This window comes from Patiria miniata, unplaced genomic scaffold (assembly GCF_015706575.1).
Source record: "Patiria miniata isolate m_02_andy unplaced genomic scaffold, ASM1570657v1 HiC_scaffold_24, whole genome shotgun sequence".
NCBI lineage: Eukaryota > Metazoa > Echinodermata > Asteroidea > Valvatida > Asterinidae > Patiria > Patiria miniata.
In genome coordinates this window covers 3,872,330-3,891,171 of record NW_024037063.1, presented here as the reverse complement: position 1 = coordinate 3,891,171, position 18,842 = coordinate 3,872,330, and the positions used below count along the sequence as shown (strand labels likewise).

Sequence of the window (18,842 nt, the reverse complement as noted above, 5' to 3'; positions counted from 1 at the left end):
GCAAATATAGTTACACTAACTTTTTGGAGGTTTTGGGTTCGAAAATGCTATAAAAACCAAGAAAAACGATCATTTTCCTGTAGTCTGGTTCCCTGACTCCATATAAGAAGAAACAGAGCAGTTTACATACATTGGGGGAATTGTAAGGTCAGGGAACCAGTCTAGCTGGCTCGTACCCGTTTATAGGTTTGTAATCGATTGCAAACAAGTGCAATGGTCAATTGGGGCCAGTATTTGATAAAAAGCCAGTTGTTTCCAACGCTGATCGGCCGATCAGCGTTGGAAATTGATACAAAAATACCACTTTTCTTGAAAATGACAGTATACCAGGTGCCATAATTTTACAGGATGCTTTAGACTGTCATTTACCAACATCCTGTTAAGGTATTTCGCAAAAACTTGATAGTTTTATTTTTCGTTGTTTGCAAATGTTGTATATTCCCTTTAACAGCCGTCTAGTTTCGCCACTGCTACTTCCAGATGGTACTGCATATTTTCAGTATCACGAGTTAGGATCACTGATCTCTATATAAAGACTGGATAGCGGATATGCATACAACATTCACACAGTAGACTTTGCATATTGACCAATTCGCCCCCGGTCTCACAAAGATGGCCGCGTATAATACGAACGTTCTACGCGTAAAAACGCGCGCGTTGTATCAACAGTTGACGCGCATTTTGGTCACGTACACATATTATGATGTTCTAAAAGGAACACATTTCCGTAGTGATTATTATTTCAAAAACGCCGAAAAAGTGATTTGCGGCATTATAAAAGTAACCACGACATTAGAAAAATTGTAGTAAACCTTGGTCAGTTGGTCAGTGGTGGTGGCCAAAATATAAGTCAAGTGAGCCGCGACGTTACAAAAGAAATCAAGCTGTCCATAAAGACGGCAACTTGTCCTTTGTAGATCACCAGCCGGTCTCACCAATATGGCGTCAAATTCGTACATTGTGCGGCTCTTTATTAGCTATCCAGTCTTTATATAGAGATCAGTGGTTAGGATTAGGCCTAATGGAGTCAAAATTGTTTCCACGGCGGACAATTAACATGTTATTGCAGTGGGAAAATTATTGATGCTTATGATTCAACAGTAATTTTTGTACAGTACACAATGTTATTCTTAGACAATAGTGCTATATATGTATAACAAGGCCGAGTGCAACGGTGAAGTCTATTCCACCACAATCAATAAAAAAGAAAGGAACCTTAGCTTTTTAACCAAACCAATTTATACAAAACATAATTTTAAAACAATGCCATTTATTCATGAATTACAGTAAAATGCTAATTATTTTAAAAATAACTTCACTCTAAAAAGCTCTTGGGGAAATTTTTTCTTACTGCTCTCCAACTTTACGACCTAAAATATGATAAAGTGTAAAAGATAGAGGTACTAGTTTTGGTGTGGTGGATTTGGCAAAATTTCCAACCTCCACCTTAGGTTAAAAATAATCTCTGAATGTGTACATAAGAACAACTAGACCAGACTTTGGATAATAGTGCTTGGTCCAGCAGTTCCGAAATATTTAGTACTGACAAGTGTGAGGATTTTCTACAATTGGACTCTAGTTGAACAATAGCACAGCTAACACTTACATTACATATATACAAGCATTTAATATTACAGCAAACAGGATTCCTTTAAATGTCATGCCTATTTCAACTTATAAATACAAGGTCATAAAAACTTTCCCTTACAAAAAAGTGTTTGTTGTTACATTGTGGTATTGATGAAATCAATGACAACAAATACAGCTGATTCATGGTGGCTCGTAGTGGGAAGTCACGTCTTTTAATATTGTAATTTCAGTACTATATCACATCACAATCACTGCAGTCAATAAAAAGAAAATTAGAAACTTTTGAAATCCAAGCTAAAAATGTCACAGCTTGTAAGTATCAGACTTTCTGCAACTCGCTCAACTCCATTGCTGTGAAAGTCCTCCGCCCAGCGACAAAATTCCTCAAGTTCCTGAGCTTGTCTGACCGGGACAGCCTGGCCCCACTGATGTTCTTCATCTTGTTGGACTTCGGGTGCCAGACCATAGTGAGACCCTTTGCTACTAGCTGTAGCTGCATGCGAAGCAGCGACACACCCCACAGGATGGAAGGGACGTTAAGCAGCCATAACCCCCACATCCAACCATGCCGGTGGACAATGGCTACCCCAATGTCCCACAGCGCGTGGCCTGGGTACAGGAGACCCAGATACTGAAAGGAGTAGACCAGGAAGAGAATCTGAGACAACAGCGTCAGGAGGATGAGCAGGACAAAGTGTCGGTGGTTGTCTTTAGCGATGCAGCGAAGCAGGAAGAGACAGTGGTGGTCCATGTTCAGCATGCATTGCTCGCAGAGCTTACAGTGTCTGGCTCGCTCGGGGATGACGATCTTGTGGTTGGAGAAAAAAGGAAGAATAATACAGGGCAAGTTTAAAATATAATGAAGGCACAAAAAAAACCCCAAAAAGCCCCTTACTTCCCTCATGTTTATGCCTTAAAAAGCTTTAGTGGCTTTTTCGTCCTGAAGAATGAGTTAAATGTTTTGCATTTATTATTTAAAATAATTAAATATATGAATTTTATATAAAACAGAAAACATTCTGCCTGATTTCTGCTTAGTTTCTGGACACCACTCATTTTCTACATCCATACTAATATTTCGAGATAATAAAATCTTCACAGACAGTTTTAACACAAGAATTTTAAGACTGTGTCTAATTTATCCAAGTCAGTTTGCAGTTCACTTGTAAGAATACTGCACAACTGAAAAAAATAGTTGGCATGATTAGGCAACCCCATAATATTGAAAATTAACAGAATACCTCGCAAGGTCCGCAGAAGCCCTCATAATTGACCTCTCCCGTTGCTACATGTCTGATGCCGAGAAAAGGTTCCTCCGTGGACGGACCAGCCTTTGAGAATGTACACTTGCCGGGATCACGGAGCAGAAGCACCACGTACAAGTACATGATGCTGATGAGCACTGGTAGATCAATCAGCAGATGGATGTAGGTGTTGACTGGCCATAGCAGTACACAGATAGGTCAAGGTTTATCAGCACATACATGAAATCTTTACTGCACCCGATTTCACAAAGCGTTGCGACGCGTCGCAACTCGAGTTACGACGTGTAACACGTCGCATCACACAGCAGCCATTTTATTTGTCGTTTTAACAAATTTTGGGCGGAGATGCTCTTTGTTGAATATCAGACGACTTTTTACTGTTCACTGACTAAATACATAAAACAGTCACCGAGTTGTGCCATAAATACACCTTCAACGCGTCGCACTTACGTGTTTAGTGAAGTGGTTCGCAGGACGCGTCGTAAGTGCAACGCATCGTAGAGATACTACGCGTCGCAGCGCTGCGATGCATCGTAAGTTATGAAGAGTTTGATGAAATCGGGTGCTGTATTCTTAACCACAAAAAACCACAGTTATTTTTTCAGTTGGGACAATTCCCAGGGTTGAAACAAAGTCGTAGATGTAGTGTGTGGCTGCAACGTAGAGTCAGATGCAGTCTTAGTGACAGCATTCCGGCACTACATTTGTAGGTGACAGTTGTGGCATGTATTTGGTGCCAGAGAGTGTAGTTGTAAATACTTGCACATGTTTTACCTGAAACCCGATGACCAATAAAGATAACAATGCCCTGAAGTTGGTTTTTCATGTTGGTTTCTTTTCACTTTTCTAATGCAGTGTGTCATTTGCAGGAGGAAGTTGTCTTTTTCCTTTAAGAAAATTGCAAATACGCAGTCCTGATTAAGGAACTTCAAAGTGATGTACCTTAAAAAAAATAATATTAATGTCAGTTGAAGGCATCAATTATAAGCAAACATGAATGTTTCAAAGGATATCTGGGAGCAACTTGCAGCAAAAACAGAGTATCGTGTGAAAGAGGCCTGCAGCAAAGGCACCACAGTACACAGGATTTGACCATCTGTATCATGGGAAAAAAGCAAAACAAAATTCACAAGTTAAAATAATCTCAATTACAAAACATGTTCACAAAGTAAAATCAGTGTGTAATGGTCAACCTAACTATGGAATGCATGGCTTCCCAAAAGTTAACAGAATGATGTATTTGTCACTGTGCCAACTTTATTTCATTTCTTTCTGGTAATGAAACCAAGGATTCCTCAAAAGTACCCTAATTATAAGCACTGTAGATTGGAAGCCTGAAGAAACCTGTAGAGAGAAGACACTGAGAAGAAATTTCAGTTTTAGAGGTGGGAGGAAAAGCCCAGAGGAATATTCTGAAGAAAACCCATGGAATCAGGTAGGGACTGAAAACCCAATCCACATATTGGCCCGGGCGGGATTCGAACCCGGGTCACCGCGGTGGAAGACGAGGAAAGTACCACTACGCCAACCTGACTCCCCTTGAACTTTAAATGTTTCCTGCCATCTCCAACACCACAATCATATCATAAAGTGTGTACAGACGACTGATCCACTGAACAAAATTTCACAGAACAGACTGTCCCAAAACAGCATTGGACATAAAACTTCATCTGTCTACATTACCTGGAAATGTGAGTGAGCCGGTGACCCTGGTTACCGATGTAAAATATCAAACAAGCAGTGGCTGCTGTGACGAAGACAGCTCCATAGCGAGGAATGACCAGATGAACGATGAGAATGAGAGCAAAGAAGTGGGCCGGGAGGGTCAGCATGAAGTACCAGGTGAAGAGAGGGCCCTTGGGTGGCAGTTTGGGGGTCTTGGAGTCCGCCCAGTAACTCATCTCCTTGAACAAATAGTGGTGGCTGCAAATAAGAAAATATTTCAATTTGTTTTTTTTTTTATCCAAGTGGTTAATCGAACAATCACTTCACCAACTAGACATTGTGCAAAATTGCCCTCCATCATGATGTACCTTATTTTTTACAAAGCTGCTTTCAGAACACTCCCCAAAGCGGAATGCTGCTCATTTTTGCAATATATCTGCACAACCTCAACCTTCACTCTACCTCGAGTAAAAGTCTGTAACGGGAATCTCCCTATCACAATAGTTGAACTATTTTCATTATTAAAAACTGTCTTATTAACTATATCATTTTTTTAGTATGTTGTAAGGTAGTGCTAGTCTAATTTAAATTTTAATTATGTGTAAAACAACAGTAATGGTCCAATACTTAGCTTAGCTTAATATGTGAATAATAGGCTACATACATGTACATGTGAACTATGTGATGTTTAGCATTACAATAATCAACTTGAACATCTGTATTGATTCTTGAGCAAAAAAGAAGAAAGCATTTACTTTGCGGACCGCCCCTCTACGAGTACTTGCAGCGGCGTCTGACCCAGGTTGTTGGTGACCCGCAGCATGCTGCAGTTACCATGCTGCAGCAGGATCCAGCAAGCCTCACTCAGGGCATTGATGCATGCTATGTGCAGCGGTATGTTGCCATTGTTATCCGTCCAGGTAAGCTCTGATCTCTGTAAATTAAAAATATTTGCAGACTTCAAATATAAAACTCTGTGAAAGGCTTTTAATTTAAATATCTTGCTTTCTTTTCATTTTTGCTCATCCATTATGATGTGTTCCCGTTGTTATCCGTCAAGGTAAGCTCTGAGAGTAAACAAATTAATAGGTTAACAAACAATACTCTGCAAAAGGCATTTTAAGCAAGTAGTTTCATTCCTCAATTTTGCTTATCCCTTAGGACATCCCTTTTTCATTCTTTTCTCATATGTTTTACCTTTTAAGTATAGAACAGTCAGTCAGTCAGAAAATATATATTTTTAGAAAACCAAACTTACGTCATTCTTCAGCAGGTATTTGATGGCATCCTGGAAACCTTGTAGGCAAACAACATGCAGGGGTGTTTGACCACTAAAAAATGAATAAATTCTCAATTTAACTGGTTTGAATTCACAATTTAAAAGGAAAGTACGAAAATTGTACACTTCGGACGGTGTATTTCATGGAATTGTCTTTTGCAATAAGTCCTACAGATTAGACTTGTATTCTATGAGAAGATTTTGGCATTATTTGTGGTAACTTACTTGGCGTCTCTGTCATGGAATGCCATCCCATGTACCTCCGACAAGTAGTGGAGGGTTAACCTGCAACAAAGGAAACAAATCAGCATGAAATATATCAAACAATCCTTCCAAATCAAAAACCAATTTTCCAGATTTTGGAGTGATGGCTATGAGATCACTTTTTGGCCTAATGCAAATAATTCAGATTCTCAACCGACTGTTCATATTTTTAAAACATCTCATACTTACACACTGCCACCTGCTGCAGCATGGTGAATACAGTTCCTCCCGGCAAAGTCTCTGTGCCACACATCACCTTTGACCTCTGCCTCTTCCAGCAGGGCATGAATATTCACGAGGGCCCCTCGTTTGCAGGCATAATGGAGCGCTGTCTCCCCGTAGTCGTTGGGCTCGTTGACGCTGGCTCCATGAGCCAGCAGCAGGCGTGTGATCTTGGGATCCCCGCGAAGTGCTGCTTTGTGCAGAGGTGTCAGACCGTGCCAGCCTGATTAAAAGTGGATTGCAAACATTTGCTCATTACTGAGGTCTTTCATGTTACCCAAAGGGGCCAAGAAATGAAACATTTTTTGTGCAAGTGTGCTGCCTCTAACCAGTATACAATGCACATATATACATTTAAAACGTAACACTTTCTTTTCACTCTTGTTTTTCTCAAAACTAGGCAGAGATTTTATCACCTGCATATAACTTGTAACTCTTTGAGATCATCCCCTGCCTCAAAAATAGTCGGTCTCTGGTCAGTGCGCGTCGAATTTTAATCAATCTTTTTTTTCTCTCAAATTTTCTGTGGTAGCTGCAACAGCGATCTCTATTGCCGCACCACCTCAAATTTTTGTGCCAAGGAGCACCAAGAGGAATGGGGAAATTGCACAAAGACAAATGATGGACGACAGCAATGTATATGAGGAAAAAAAAGCAAAATACATGTAGGATCCACCTTGTCTGTACAATCCAACCTTGAAAAAAAAAAAAATGCGTCGCCGCATTGTAATTCCAGAACTTTAGTCTGACCAGAGACCAACTATTTTTGTTTTGGCCTTATAACATGACATGATTCCTCAGCTAGCATCTTATGCTTAATGATTTAATCATGCAGATTGCAGAGTTTGTCACTTAATTTCTAACTGACTGTGCCACTCGTGTGTTGTAAGGAACTTTTTGGGGATATGTGATCGTCTCTTCTGGCGAGGGTAATTGGAAAAAAAAAAATATATCTCTGCACGTCCAGTTCTCATCTCATTCACGGTCAGTTTTCATTTTGCACACAAAGACTTTTTTCCAATAATATACAGATTACCATGGGAACCACTGCAAGCCCAATCATGTTTTGATTGATTTTCTTGGTCACTTCATCAGTAGGGCACCGCTTCAATTTAGCTAGAACAAAGTGGATGGTGGCACGTGAACCGGCCATTGTTCGCTTAATCAGGTTATCATTGATTTTCCCCCAAACAACAAAAAAACTGTTCTGCCGACTCCTAACTGGTACCTGAATTACATTGTAACAATGAAACGTGGCACACGTAATAACCATGACAACTAACCGATGTGTTTTCTCTCAGTCGTTAAATAACTGGTGCTGAAGATGGAAAGAAACAAAACTGCAGTTTGCGTCTATTCAGTGAGCATCAGTCATGAGGCAACAGATGCCAGTACACACTGATTTGGTTTAAGTATAAAGGCATAGTTCTGTGAGTGTAATCTACAGAATAAGTCTGGAATCTACGCAAGGAACAGGATTGCCAGGGGTTAATTGGTTGCTCGACTTTGGCTGATGAGGGATCCCTAAAGACTGCCTGATGCCACACCTTATACCAAACTCACACCTTTACTCTTGCAGTAGTCGGTCAGAAAAAGTTGGGTTAGATCTGCAGCAGTATGCCAGAATTCAAGGCATGAACTACATGTACTACATCTGGAATGATCACAGATGCAAACTGTCTATTCTATACCTCCGGTTCTTTACTTAATTGCATTTAGACATCAATATCGAGGTACAAGATGAAACTTGTTGTAGCAACGCTGTTTCTGGCTTTCATGGCAAAAAGCTGTCACAGTCAGAGTTTCCGCCGATACACTCCCACTTTTTACTTTGCAAACAACCAAGCCCTTCGGGGTCATGTGTTTCAGACGAAGACGGTATCTTCTGCTGTGATCTGTGGGAGGGACTGCTCTGCGAATCCAAACTGTGCATCATTTAACTACAATTCAAAAAGCCATTTCTGTGAACTGAACACTCAAACAAGAATCAGCAGTCCATGTGCTTTAGTTGAAAAGCAAGGAAGCATCTACTTTGATGACAGCCATGAAACCCCTTTGCTTTCGGTACCCTATGGTAAGACCTACACGTACAAAAGCTGTCTGATGTTGCTGAGAGCCTGTTACTTGGACAGTGGCATCTACACCATCTATCCTTCTGGCATGGCTGATGAGGGCTTGCAGGTCTACTGTGACATGGAGACTGATGGAGGAGGCTGGATTGTCTTTCAGCGACGTCAAGATGGCTCTGTTGACTTCTACCGCAACTGGACTGACTACCAGTCTGGCTTTGGCAATTCATCCGGTGAGTTCTGGCTGGGGAATGAAGCTCTACGCATCCTTACCAAGACAGGCAAATGGCAACTGCGTGTAGACCTGGAGGATTGGGAGGGCAACAAGGCTTGGGCAGAGTACGGTGAGTTTAGTGTCACAGGTCAGAAATACACACTCAATGTTGGCTCATATAATCCCTCGAGTACAGCAGGTGACTCACTGACACAACACAGTACACGTCAATTCTCAACAATGGATCAGGACAATGACAGTAACTCGATATACAACTGTGCACGCCAATATCAAGGTGCATGGTGGTTTCATGGATGTGCAACATCTAGTCTGAATGGTCAATATCTTCAGTATGCTGATAGAATAGACACATATGGAGGTTTACAATGGAACCAGTGGAAACGACACCGTTACCATTCCCAAAAATACTGCAATATGAAAATAAGGGACGTTTAATCAGCCTAGGAAATATCAAGTAGCAAGTTAAACAGAATTGTTTTTTAATTGCATGTTGATATACACGTACCTGGATAGCAAATACCATCTTAAATTGAAGCGTGTTCCCTGGCACTGGCACAAACATGTTATGGTCCGCAGTACGTATTTTTACATTTAATATCAAGATTTTGTTCTTGGAATTTAATCATTCAGTGTTATATGTGTATCAAATGAGAGTACCTTCTGGTGTGATCTACGAGCAAGACTAAAGATCACCTTGTCAATAAAGGATATCCTTCAGACATGGTTTACTGAGATAATGCAATACAGGGGCCTTATTAGTGTTTCAATTTAAGTCTGAGGAAAAAATAACAACCAACCCTACACAAATACTTGTTGAACCATAAAATCTACACATGAGATGTTATATAACAACCAACCCTACACAAATACTTGTTGAACCATAAAATCTACAACAGCAGTGTGATGCAGTCCTATCGACATTGATACAATTGTTAAGTCTTGTGCTGAATGACAACAGTCATCCTCCCATGGCTGATTTCTTTGAATATCCTGATTTCTTTGAAATGTTACACCAGGGCATGATAATGCTATGATTAGACAACATTAACATAAATGATGTACGTGGCTTTCATTGCAAAAAAAACAAAAATAACAACCAAACTGCCGCTGCACATCTAGTTTACATCTCACTCACACTCTGCGAAAAGTAAACATGTAGTAAAACGTTTCCCCTCAAAAGCCACAAAATCACAAACCAAAAACAGCAGACAATAATCTTGACTTAACAGGAAAATAAGCCGCATCATAAAGTCTGTTAAACAACTTGACTTTTCAGGGTAAAATACAACATGTACGTGTACCATTCCCTTAATTAAGGTCATCCTGAGGTCTTTTCAGAGCCTGTACATAATAATCACTGAGAAACAAGCCCATAATATTAAATTCGTCAACTTCAGATACACTGTACGTTAACTTAAGGAATGTGTTGCCGAGAAAGCTGTGACGCATGCGTTCAATCCATCTTAACTTTCTGAATGTTGTTCCATCATCCTCTGTTTCACTCTCAGTCACGGTTATGAACAAATGTGCTTCTGTCGATTAATTAAATTGCCAGGCACCTTCATCACAAATGCAACCCTGAATGCATTGAAACCATTTGCTTTTTCTTTTGACACTGGTAGATTGCCATGGAAACCACCATCCACACAGAAATGATCATTCCACTTTTAAAACTATTTTCGTAATTTTTTTTTTAATTTTAATGAAAATGATTTTTTTTTTTCAAGAAATATTTTTTCATCTTACTCTTTAGAACCTTAAATATTCTGGGAAAAAGGATTTTTATTTCCAAATTTTAACAAAACAAATTTACCAATGGATGGATTTCACTGGACACCTTTTTAATAAATATGACGACAAAAAATGCAAAAGCAGGTGTTTTTCCTAGTTCACCCTTTGTTAACTAAGTACAAAGTTAACAAAGTGCCTCAGTGTTTTTTGTCGATGAAATTCAATAGCAAGCACCAAAGCAACACCGAAAGCTTTGAAACTAGGCTAAATGCCTTAGCCTAGTTTTCTTGATGTTGGTAGATTGCCAAGGAAACCAACAAACATCGATACCTAGAATATTGATTGCAAAGCACTATTTCAATAAAACTGAAATACGTTCTACCCATTATATACTGCCAAGCATTTAGAAGCTAAAACCTTATATGAGTGGCCTTCTTTCACTTAATTTTAATTTTGTGAGAAATGAAACTTCAATAAAGCTTGTGACGTTGGCATGGTTGGCAACGAGACCAAGCCTAATAAACAACTGACGCATTGTTCCACTAGTTGGTATGGCGTGTTGGCCTATCTGATGGGTAGACTGATCACAGATTTTTGCACAGCATTGCAACTGCGGTATCAGTGATGTTATTTTAGTTCATTTTATTTTGTTTGTCTGCCTTCAGCTCATTTGTCATTGTGAGCTAATCAAGATTGACATGATTACTGAGTGGAACTCATAATGATTGATTTAAAAGCACTGTTGATCTCTTTAGTGGCAAAACACTGCCTCTGTCAGTGTGGAAATTGGTTGACTCCCAGTTTTTACTTGGCAAACAACCGAGCCCTTCAGAGTCATGCGTTTCAGATGAAGACTGCATCTTCTGCTGTGATCTGTGGGAGGGACTGCTCTATGGACCCACGGTGTGCATCATTCAACTATCATGCAACAAGCAAAATTTGTGAACTCAACAATCAAACAAGGAGTGAAAGTCAACAGGCCTTTGTTGAGAAGCAAGGAAGTACCTACTTTGACAATAACTACGAAACTTCTTTCTTTTCGGCACCCTATGCTAAGAAGCACATAAACTGTCAGATGTTGTTAGAAGATGGTAATCATGGCAATGGTATCTACACCATCTATCCTTCTGGCATGGCTGATGAGGGCTTGCAGGTCTACTGTGACATGGAGACTGATGGAGGAGGCTGGATTGTTTTTCAGCGACGTCAGGATGGCTCTGTTGACTTCTACCGCAACTGGGCTGACTACCAATCTGGCTTTGGTGATCTATCTGGTGAGTTCTGGCTGGGCAATGACGCTCTACGCATCCTGACTGAGACTGGACAATGGCAGCTGAGAGTAGACCTTGGAGACTGGGAGGGCAACACAGCTTGGGCAGAGTACGGTGAGTTTGCTATCACAGGACAGAATTACGCACTCCATGTTGGCACGTACAGTGCTGCGAGTACAGCAGGTGATGCACTGCAACATCACAATACTTATCAATTCACAACAAGGGACAAGGACAATGATGCGAACTGGGACAACTGTGCATACAGATATGAAGGTGCATGGTGGTTTACAGCATGCTTCCAGCTTGGTACCCATCTCAATGGTAAACACAGGTATTTTCGCTGCCAATATTGCAATATAGATGGCCTAGGTATACAGTGGTTTCCCTGGGAGGGACATGATCCATATTCCTTGAAACAAACTGAAATGAAAATACGGAAAGTCCCATAAGTCAAATCATTAGAATGATTGAAAACCAAGGTCTTTTTCAACTCATACAAGTAGGGAAACACCACGAACTTTTTTGAAACAATGAACACAATCTCAAATGTCCAGCTAAGCTTATGGATTGAATTTGAGAAATTTTTTTATAATGTGATGACAAAACTCACAAAGTAAGAATTCCCCAAATTAACCCTTTAATCACTCTCAGTTCAAAGGCATGTGCCTCATCAGTGTTTTTGTTGATGACATTCAAAAGTCAGATACATTCACCAGTCACCAAAAATGATACTGAAAACTTTGAAACTAATTGCCTATTCCCTTTACGTTGGTGTGTTACCAAGGGAACCGACAGACATCCATACCTACAGGATATTGATTGTGGAGCACGTTTTTAATAAAATTGAAATTTATACATGTCCCTAAGGTAACACCTATTCTATACTTCCATACAAGTACAAGCTCAAAACCTTGCGCATGGCCAATCTTTCACTTAATTTCAATTTCACGGGAAATGAAGCTTCAATAAAGCTTGAATTGTAACCTAGCTTGCCAGCTAACATGACCAAGGCCAGTGAAAAATTACTGATGCTCGAGAACGCCACTAGTTGTTATGCCGTGTTTGCCTACAAGTATCTGATTGGGTAGTGACAATCAAGACAAATATCACGCTGCCTGTAACGCAATGTGATGGAATCAACCAGTAGAGACGCATGAATTCATTCCAGTGGTAGTTTGACTTGGAATAAAAAAACTAAGAAACTAAAAAAGACAATATTCAGACTGCAAGAGATCTGAAAATTGTAGCCTAGCTTAGGCCAGATTTGCAACCAAGGATCACTATTTGTCTTTGATGAGACATCTCCAACTAGACACAGGATGACTATCTCCATCAAAGCACTCTTTATCGCTTTAGTGGCAAAACACTGCCTCTGTCAGTGTTTAAATTGGCTGACTCCCAGTTTTTACTTGGCAAACAACCGAGTCCTTCAGGGTCATGTGTTTCAGATGAAGACAGTATCTTCTGCTGTGATCTGTGGGAGGGACTGCTCTATGGACCCACAGTGTGCATCATTCAACTACCATGTAACAAGCCATATTTGTGAACTCAACAATCAAACAAGAAGTGAAAGTCAACAGGCCTTTATTGAGAAGCAAGGAAGTACCTACTTTGACAATAACTCTGAAACCTCTTTCTATTCGGTACCTTTTGCTGCCAAGTACCCCAGCTGCCAAATGCTGTTGAGAGCTGGTATGAGTGAGAGTGGTATCTACGCCATCTATCCTTCTGGTATGGCTAAGGGCTTATATGTCTACTGTGACATGGAGACCGATGGAGGAGGCTGGATCGTTTTTCAGCGACGTCAAGATGGCTCTATTAACTTCTACACTAACTGGGCTTACTACCAAGTGGGTTTTGGATATCTTTCTGGCGAGTTCTGGCTGGGCAATGAAGTCCTACGTGTCCTTACAGAGACTGGACAATGGCAACTTCGTGTTGACCTGGAGGACTGGGAGGGCAACACGGCTTGGGCAGAGTACGGTGAGTTTGCTATCACAGGCCAGAATTACGCACTCCATGTTGGCTCGTACAATGAGTTGAGTACAGCAGGTGATGCACTGCAATATCACAATACTTATCAATTCTCAACCTGGGATAAAGACAATGATGATGCGAACCAGAACAACTGTGCACAGGGATTTCAAGGTGCATGGTGGTTTACAGCATGCTTCGCGCATGGTACCCATCTCAATGGTAAACATGGGTATTTACCCTGCCAATCATGCAATATAGATGGCCTAGGTATACAATGGCTTCCCTGGGTGGGACACAATCCATATTCCTTGGCAAAAAGTGAAATGAAAATGCGGAACGTCCCATAAGTCGAATCAATAGGATGACTGAAAACACAAACCACAAGATTATCTCTTTCAACTCATATCAATACAGCAAAATACATGTACTCTATCGAAACAATTTAGAGTTTACACTCCCACTTTATCATGGTGTCTCCTTTTTAATTTTTCAGTCTACAGTAAATATGAGTATGTACACAAACAGTACTAATGCAAAGCATCAATCACAGACGATGATGAAAAAAAAAATTAAAAAAGCTTGTGCTGCATAGGAATGAGAAAACATTAAATTTGTAAGTACAACAAACATACATGTTGTACATATTTATGTGTACACATGAAGGCAGCCCTGATGGATCAGAACATTTTCATTACAGAAAAATCATGAACCATAAACAAATTGTATCCATTAAATAGTTGGTCTTTAAATTTATGTTTAAGAACTGGGGGATAACCGCTGTACATGGATGCACGCATTTCGCCTGCATGGTTACAGCTACATTTGTGTGTAAATGAACGAGTTATTTTCATTGGTTAAAGTTGTAGGGCGAGTCTCGATGTACATACAGTACATGTAATGTGGGTGAATTAGCACAAAATATCTTCGTGGCTGTTGCTGATGTACATGTACATATGTACGAATTCAATGTATTTGTGATATGATTGGATGATGAGGTTTACGCTAATATCTTGTTTTATTGATGTGCACAAAATTGTAACGTAATTAGACAAAGCAAATTGTGAGCGTATTGGCTTTCTTTACACATCTGCGATGGAGTCATGATATGGGAGGAGAAAAAAAATAAGGATACATTTTCTTGTGATGAGTGCTGTCTATTACTTGAGTTTACAGATATTGCTTTGAGGATTTCTGTTACTGCCTGTATACATGTATGCCTTCTGTGATTAAGTACCAATCATATAGGATCATACATTTATACAAACTGTTCAAATTTATGAAACTTCATTTTTAGAAACTGTCAGTAGCTTTTCAAAACTCTGTCAATCATTAAGAACAGTGGCGTAACTAGGGTTAAACTTCTTGGGGGCACCTGGGGTGCATACATTTTTCAAGTTGGGGGGGGGGGGGAGAGAATCGAGGCAAATGATATGTATTTTTTTTTAAATTCAAGATTTTAAACAAGGAAATTTCATCAGTAAAATTTCAGCATTTCCTTGAATGGTTATCCTATTTTGCATGTTTGGAAGAAATAAAAATATGTTGAATACCAACATTTTTGAAGAACATGTGGAACAGTGAATTAGCTATAGGCTGTCATGAATCTAAAAAAAAACAAAAAAAACATTAGGTTAGAAATTAATTAAACCTGTAATAAAAAAGTTATAATTGGCCATTGAAATTATAAAATATAGTTAAACTCAATAATTTGATGTGATGTTTTGTGGACCATTTCTTGAGTAAAATGTCAAAGTGTGTTTCGTGAATATACTGAAAAAGTTTGTAATTAGTTAAAACCAGGCATGCAACTTGAAAGTAGCCAAAAAAACCGAGGGCTTTGAATAGTGTTTCAATTTTTAATGGCTTAAGTGTGAAGTGAAAAACAAGGAAATCAGCTGATCCGAGGGAAATTAGTTGCATGCCTGTAAAACATAGAGCTACATGTACGCGTAGGACGTGGTTAGAAGTACATGAGGTGTATTAAAAAAACTGGCTAACTTCATCGGCATCAGGCTAATTGGAAAATCATACAGTATTTTGAGTCAACTAAATTATTGCAAAACTTTAAATTTATTGATCCAATGATGGTCAATTATTTACTTTGGTTTGATGAAAATTTGAATGAATACATACAATAGAAAAATCTTTAACTTGTCCAGGACTTTGATGAGCCACAAAAATAAAATTATTTCTATTACGTAAAGAAAAAGTATGCAAAATTAAAAAGGATAGAAAGAAAAATCATGTTGGTTTTTAATTTTCCAGCAATGATTAGAGTATGATTTCACAATTAGTTTGTTCTGATTAGGATGAAGCAAGTCAGGTATTATATATTGATTATTTTAATTGGTATTTTGTGTCATTGCTGCGTGATCTGTGAAATTTTCTGTGTTTGACCATTGTACAATGTAGTTTTAAGTAACCATCATAAGGCCAAGTAAAAAAAAAGTTTCACGTCTCAACTTTTGAAAACGAGGCAGCCCTTTTTCTTTCTCAAGATGGCAGATTTTCCAAGATGGCAGATTGCCGGGTCCATTTTCTCGACTCTTATTTGCTGATACTTTTGAATTTGCCTACATAGCAATTTTGCTTGAAATAAAAAGACAAAATATAAAAGACAAAATATATACTGTAACTGTATGATTTTAAAAATGAGCGCGAGCGAGAAAATGGAAGCAGGTGCACAGGGACGAGAAACTGGTTTTTCTTTACTAGGCCTACACTGATATATTTTTTTTAAATTGTTTTCATTGTCCCTTATTGTAAATTGGTGTTTAATACAGTTTATCTCTGTAAAATTATCAGTTACATTTACTTACAAATGTACATGTAGATCTCTTTGTAATGCTCTGCACTACAGGGCGAGTCAAAAAGAAAGTGACCTTGATCAATTTTTTTCCCCTTAAAAACCAATCAAATTTGATACACCATTGAAGCATGTAAATGTACCAAATGAGCATGTTCTTCCACTCGTGTGAAAAAAATTACTGAATTGATCCATGCTGTCAGATGTCTTGCATGTTTTACTAAAATTACTAAAAGAACCCCTTTTTACAGCTGTTCATGGAATGCTAAATGCTTTGAAGTATAACCAGAGATTATACACATACATACATACAAGTACACAGGCATTCAAATACAAATTTAGATTTTAATAATTTGAGTCAATACTGCACATTATTTTTACTGTGAGATTTGGTGTTTTGGATTGAGGAACAAATCTAGTCTTTTTTTCTGAAATGATAATGGTTGATATTTATTTGACTGTTTTCCTTTGCAAGTTTTTGTTCATTCATGGAGGTACATGTAGGAAAATACCATGTTTCTTTGTATTTTAAGGGCATTCATTATTTACTATATTGGTAAATATAGTATTCCTATGTTAATTTTATTAAATGGAGCGCGCCACATGTACTTTAAAATATTTTTTTTTTCTAACTCGGTCACTTTCTTTTTGACGCACCCTGTTTGATTCTAGTTTTATGGGACGTGTTTTAATTGAAAATTTTGTTTCAAAACACATTCAAATATAAACAGTTTTAATTCATTTTAAAAAAGTCAATATTTAACCGAATTATTTTCCACAAGCAACTTGTTTTGCTTCAAAACATACAGCAAAGATTCATGTTCATCTAGTCTAATGGGATTTTTATCATTTAAAAAAAAAAAATCAATGATGGATCCAGCTAAAAAAAAAAACACACTTCAATTTACAGTTTTATAATATAAAAAAAAAGAAGGAAAACAAAGACAATAAGTAGGCCTATCTTTGTTAAAAAGAGAAGTTTTCAAGGGTTTTGTTGACAAAAAGTGATATGAACTTGTCTGGATCCATCAATGATCTAATAAAAGAACAATGTATAATTAATTAATTTAATTGTTTGACATGTTTGATGTTAGAAATAGTTATAAAATTAAAAAGCAGATTCTCAAAACTGATAAGTGATATGCAAAGGCATGCTACATTTGTCACCATGTCAGACTGGTTCCAGAATGATAAGGCAAGTTCTACACCAAGTTTCATAGATTCATACTGTTTGTTTCAACAAAGACATTAAAAATATGTAGTTGTAAAAGTGGGTGAATTATTTCTATATTAAAGCAAACAAACAAACATGATTGGAAAGAATTCCATATGATACATCGACATCACTAATTTTTCCTGCAATGACTTATCAGCCATCAGAAAGCGATAACATGTCCTTGAAAAAAGTCAAATTTAGCAGGGAAATGTACATTTACTAAGAAAACACTTGGACTTTTTTTCAGGCCAGTCTCAGTCTAGGGTTCTGTAGATCATACAGTCGGCAAAGCATCCCAGGGGAAACATCAACTTAGAGAGAAGACAATGAGAAGAATTTACAGTTTTAGAGGTGGGAGGAAAAGCCCAGAAGATATTCTAGGGAAAACCCACGGAATCAGGTAGGGACTGAAAACCCAATCCACATGTTGTCCCAGGTGGGATTCGAACCCAGGTCATAGCGGTGGAAGGTGAGGAAAATACCGCTACGCCAACCTGAGGGTGTTTCCTACCTACATGGTGTCAAGTGATGTAGGCCTATGGAACTTGTTCTTTCCACGTGATTTATGATTTATCAAGAATCAACTTCAAAACAGCATGGGCATGATGGGGAATGTTCAGGAATACATAAATTGAATTACTGAGCGTGTTGAATAAAGCGGGACAATGTTGAACCATGCAACCCGGTAAATTTGGCTTCATCTCAAATTCTCATGCCTGATTTAAGTTCATTTCAATTTCATTTAACAAATTGACCCTACCCTCCCCACCCAACCCCACCCCACCCCCAGCATCATCCTCGTCCATCCCCTTCTCCACAACTTCATCCCATCCCATCCCCAACCTCCCATATTTAACCAATTTGAATGGGTACGCTATAGGCGGAGCGTATGGCCTACACAGAATGTCACCTTTTGTGTGTACAGCATCCGGGTTTTCTTCAACGAGTTGGACAATTTCATCGTACCCGTGGTAATTGTGGATTGCGTCTGCAAGTGACACCTTCTTCCGCTCACTCACATCCGCAAAATTAGCGTACGGGTTGCCGATCGGAGGTAGGTCCATATTTGATTTCAAAGACAAGACTGAAACGGCGACGTGCGTTCGGCCATTGATTATTAACTCTCAGTCATGGGCGCAGCCATGTTTGTTTGGGGTAAAGCTTGTCATCGATTTTGCGGTGATTTGATTGGCTGATTCCTCGATTGGCGCATCGCGCAGCGCGTGGCGGATGCATTAATTTATTATAC

The 18,842-nt window shown here is 38.9% G+C and overlaps 1 protein-coding gene across 1 annotated transcript; it reads right to left on the bottom strand.

The window, feature by feature from the left end:
* Positions 1–1,769: 1,769 nt before the first annotated feature.
* On the bottom strand, positions 1,770–18,802 carry LOC119732207 (protein S-acyltransferase 24-like). Its single transcript, XM_038205639.1, has 9 exons — positions 18,504–18,802; positions 6,253–6,508; positions 6,025–6,084; positions 5,779–5,851; positions 5,276–5,454; positions 4,539–4,778; positions 3,869–3,951; positions 2,832–3,040; positions 1,770–2,398 (listed from the first exon to the last, which is right to left on the bottom strand). The coding sequence occupies exons 1-9, from the start codon at positions 18,655–18,657 to the stop codon at positions 1,910–1,912; spliced, it is 1,743 nt and encodes a 580-aa protein (XP_038061567.1). The 5' UTR covers positions 18,658–18,802; the 3' UTR covers positions 1,770–1,909.
* Between the last annotated feature and the right edge of the window lie 40 nt (positions 18,803–18,842).